The sequence below is a fragment of the Sinocyclocheilus anshuiensis genome, unplaced genomic scaffold (assembly GCF_001515605.1).
Source record: "Sinocyclocheilus anshuiensis isolate Anshui unplaced genomic scaffold, SAMN03320099.WGS_v1.1 scaffold286, whole genome shotgun sequence".
Classification (NCBI taxonomy): Eukaryota; Metazoa; Chordata; class Actinopteri; order Cypriniformes; family Cyprinidae; genus Sinocyclocheilus; species Sinocyclocheilus anshuiensis.
In genome coordinates this window covers 528,630-533,517 of record NW_015544135.1, presented here as the reverse complement: position 1 = coordinate 533,517, position 4,888 = coordinate 528,630, and the positions used below count along the sequence as shown (strand labels likewise).

General features: G+C 37.8%; 1 protein-coding gene across 1 annotated transcript in view; it reads right to left on the bottom strand.

Annotated features, from left to right (window-relative positions):
- The window catches only part of pskh1 (protein serine kinase H1), a 10,864-nt gene extending 6,264 nt beyond the window's left edge, over positions 1-4,600 (bottom strand). Inside the window, exons 1-2 of the mRNA XM_016494639.1 lie at positions 4,342-4,600; positions 1,605-2,735 (exon numbers count right to left, since the gene is read on the bottom strand). Of these exons, the coding sequence (XP_016350125.1) occupies positions 1,605-2,537 (933 nt within the window). The 5' untranslated portion in view covers positions 2,538-2,735; positions 4,342-4,600. The remainder of the gene's footprint in view (positions 1-1,604; positions 2,736-4,341) is intronic.
- Between the last annotated feature and the right edge of the window lie 288 nt (positions 4,601-4,888).

Below are 4,888 nucleotides of genomic sequence, written 5' to 3'. Positions count from 1 at the left end.
CTTTTATATACATAACTACAACTAGTGCAAGAACAGACATTATTAGGGAATATCTTTACCGTAAGGTCCCATTAGTTAATGCATTACCTAACTTTAACAAACAATTCATTTTTAATGTTACTTAATAAAAACATAACCGTTCATTGCTAGTTCATGTTAGCTCAGGTGAGGTCCATTAAATAATATTAACAGATAGGCTACAACTTTTGATTTTAAAATCAACCATTTCTCACTATTAACTAGCTGTTTATTAGCATGCCTATTATTAACATATTGGCTGTTTATTAGTGCTTATAAAGCACATATACTGCATGACCATATTCTACATCCCTAATCCTAACCAATACTTAAACTTAACAACTACCTTACTAACTATTAATAAGCAGCAAAATAGGAGTTTATTGAGGCAAAGGTCAAAGTTATTGGTTTGTTAATGGTGAGAATTGGACCTTAAAATAAAGTGTGACCAAAAACGAATTATTAAATGTTAAAATTTAAATCAATTAATGCTATATTAGTATTTTTCATTGTTAGTTCATGTTAACAAATTTAGTTTACATAATGTTAACAAACAGAACCTTATTGTAAAGCAGCGGTTCTCAATTCCAGTCCTGACGACCCACCACTCTGCACAGAATATTTGCACACATGTGCAATGTGTTACCATTATTAGTTTTTATATATATCATGGATAAGATTTTATCTCTGTGAATTATCTCTTTGGGTTTTGACATGTTGAGTTTGGCTAATACTTCATCTGTAACTTTAACTCTGAAAAAAACTGTTTTTAAAGCTTTATCTGTATGAGACGTGAAGGCTTTTAGTTGTGTCGTGTGAGACACAAGCACATTAAACTTGAAATAATATATATTATACCATTTAATGAGATCTGTAAATCAAATCTGTAAGTCTATGATTATCTATTTGATGCTAGCCATTTTTGACTTCAGATTACAAACATTATTAAAGATTCTGCATGCATATTTTCATGTACACTTGCAGCATATAGACTGTACAATATATGCATATCATTCTGACATCACAATGAATAATAATATTAACCCTTAACTTTGTGTTTGTTTTGGTCACTTTTTCCCGAAAATGGTAATACAATGCATTGGACTAAAACCTACTTTGCTCAAACAAATTCTCCCCCCAAAAATTATATTTTTTATACGTTTTGGGGATTTTTCCCTTTTTGTTACACGTGTGGTGTTCACGGTCCTCTTCAAAAATTAATTTCTCAATATGCTATACTATTATCAAATAATAGATCATTTTAGAATCATTTTATCAACTTGTTTTCTTTTAATTACCATAGGTTTTGTATTTCTTTTTGGAACTCATGGTTGGTTGTAGGCCTCATTGATCTGAGCACTTCACTTTTTGAGTGAACACAGCCAAAATTACCCACAATTTTTGCATTATCTCAGATCAATGAAGCCTACAACCAGTCAGTTCCTAAACCTGTGCTAATTCAAAGAAAACAAGTTGATATAAAGAGAGATTTACAAGCAATTCTGAATTTTTTGACCAGGAACACCAAACTGGGTAAACGATTTTGAGCACAGCACACAGAGATAAAGCGGTCGCACTGTTCTTACCTCCCCGGAGAAGCTGTATTTTCCTTTGAGGATCTGTCGGTACAGGCGCATGCGATTGTCATCCTCAAAAGGCATGGTTCCACTGAGCAGTATGTAGGAGATGACTCCCAGCGCCCACATGTCTACTGCATTAGTGTAGGGCTTTCGGACGAGTATCTCTGGAGCGATATACTCCGGTGTTCCACAGGTAGTCTTCATCAGGCATTCGTCGCCTTTCTTCCGCGTGCTGGCCAAGCCAAAGTCTGTGATCATAATCTTGGAATCAGCACCAGGATGGTAGTAAAGCAAGTTTTCAGGCTTTAGGTCCCTGTGCGTGATGCCCAACGTATGGAGGTACTTCACCCCATCGAGAACCATCTGCAGCACCCGCGTGGCGTCCCTTTCTGTGAAAGACCCGCGGGCGATGATGCGGTCGAACAGTTCTCCGCCGGTGGCCAACTCCATCACCATGTAGACCCGCTCAGCCGTCTCGAACACCTCCATCAGTTGGATGATGTTGGTGTGGCGCACCCTTCGCAGCACGCAAAGTTCAGATTCACATACTTCTCTGCCCTCACGGTAGCGAGTCTCGATCATCTTGATGGCGTACGGCTGCCGTGTGCTTCTGTGTTCCACTCGTACTACCCGACTGAAACTGCCCCGGCCTATCAAAGCTTTGATATCATACTTAGCAGTCACTCGAGGGTCAAATTTGGCCCTGTATTTGGCTACTTTTTTCCGGTGTGGGCTGTTAGCCGGAGGAGGGGACTGGCTCACCTTCGCGGCAGCCTGGCTTTGACCCTGAGGGGATGGCGAGCCTGTTTTCTCCCCGCCACCGTCACTTCTGATGAAGTTTTTATAGACATCAGTCTGATGTGGCTCTACCTTTTTGACTAGGTCAAGTTGGACATCGGCGGGTGGCTCTGGGAGGACTTTGCTCGTCCTGCACCCCATCACATCAAAATCCTTCCTTCCTGGTGCCAGCAGCACATCCTCAGCTCCCAGGCAGCATCCAATCGGTGCACGGTGCAGTGCCACACCGGCAAACGCCAAGAAGGGACGCACGCGTCCAGGCCCACAGTCGGTTACCCCTCTAAACAACAGCCCAGAATTGCCTTAAATCTAGTCAGTGTGAGATTTGCAAGAGTAAATCTGAAAAAAAAAAATTAAGTATTATTTTCTTAATACCTAAATTCAGCAAGAAATTTGCTTAGTATATACTATTACACATATAATGCATGCGTATTAAAGTGACAGTCCACCAAAAAATGAAAATTCTGTCATCTTTTACTCACCCTCAAATTGTTCTAGTATGAGCTTCTTTCTTTTCCTGAACATGAAAAAAGATGTTTTGTAGAACGTCGGTAACCAAACAGTTTCAGGTCCCTATTTTACTTTTTTTTTTTTCCCCTCCATAGTATGAAAGTCAATGGGAACCAGTAACTGTTTGGTTATCCACATTCCTCAAAATAGCTTTGTGTTTAGCAGAAGAAAGAAATTCATAGAGGTTTGTAACAATTGAGGGTGAGTACATAATGACCAAATTTACATTTTTGGGTGAACTATCCCTTTAAGTGTATAATAATGTATATTTTGCATTTAATGTGAGATGTTTCATTTTAGCTCATGTTTGATATCAAGTGTGAACAGTAACAGTTCATGCCGATATTGGAGAATAAAAAGTTTCTGTTGATAACAATATCATTTTTGTAAATTATAATGTAAATTATATAATAAAACACAAATTAGTGCTGGTAATAAATAGGAATAGTGTACAGAAAAAAAAATGTAACTATATCATTGAATAATTGTTATTAAATAGGCTATCTTGAATAGAAAGCAAATATCACAGATGTGTACACTCCTGGCAATAGATAAATAGAAAGATAAGACAATAGTATAACAATTATTATTCCTGTGTATAATAAAAACAAACAGTGCTGTTAATAAGTGCAAAGAAACAGTGAATAAACATAAATTCAACAATATACTTGAATAACAACTGTCATTTCTTATTTGTGGATAGACAGACAGACAGACAGATAGATAGATAGATGTCCAACTGAAATAACGTTAAGTGGATACAACGTACAAATGCAAAGGATGTTTGTTGGCATAAGCTGCATAGCTTTTTTCGTTGTCCGTATAACGTTACGTTATATTGCGTTAGATATCGCTTAAAGTCTGAAACGGTGATCTCTGGAGCTGTTGTGAAATGCGATTTACGGCGCTGTGTAATAGCTGTATCAGAGAAAAGAGAAGCTGCTAAGAAAATGAATAACTATGACACCACTAATCATATTAGTATTATCATAACACATAAATTGAGGACTTTATATTGTTATAAACAGTTAAACTATAGATTGATCCTACAACTGAACTTTACCTCAAAAAAAAATCCACTGGTCCCCCACAAAGACTTAAACTGAGACACTTGTTCACTTATTCATCGCTCAAAACAAACTTCAAAAACTCTTCTTCAACTTCGTTATCCGCTGCAGGCCTTAACGGAGCCCGTCGTGTTACAAAGGCATTAATAAATAGTTAAAATGCATGAAAGTAAACGATATAGCGGACATACCCCCCAATGACAAAAAACCTCCCCGTTCAGCACAAATCAATTGTTTTCTCGAGGCCTGGATAAAAAAAAACGAACTTAATCGCTAAGGTTTCCGTTATTTTGTCGTTTTAACGACAACGGTATCCATTTAAAACCAAAAGCGTTAACTTTTAAAGTCCAAATAGCGTTGAAAGTTACCTTAAAAGGGATTTTCTTACAGGCGGTAGTGGGAGTAAGAAGGCGAGATTCCCAGCGCCAGCCTCTTCACTCCAGTTTCTGCTCTTCTCTCCATTTTACCGCATTTCTAAAACTTAAATCCGGCTAGAAAGATAGCATCTCCTTAGTATTTGCTAACATAAACATGTTGAGTCCAAAAATAATGGTTGTTAACTTTTTGTAACACTACAGAGACGAAGCAATACGAGAAGAAAAGTATGAAATTGAGACCGCCTGCTTGGAAACGGTGTTTTCGGAGTGGGACCACCTTTTTTCCTGTGTAGACCTCTCTTTTTTTCTCCCCCCTTCTCCGTTTTTTTTTTCTTTTGGGAAAGGAGAGACCTCCGCTTGCTTCGACCCCTGCAACAAATATTGTATAGTCAGAATCATAAATGTGGTCGAGAAACATACGGATAATGTCGATCTGTGCGTCTTTGGGATAAACGTCAATGTATGCATATCCTGTATTGTACAAACAACAATTTAATTTTAATATAGGACAAGGGCTTGGTGTCCTTATTGTTTGAAC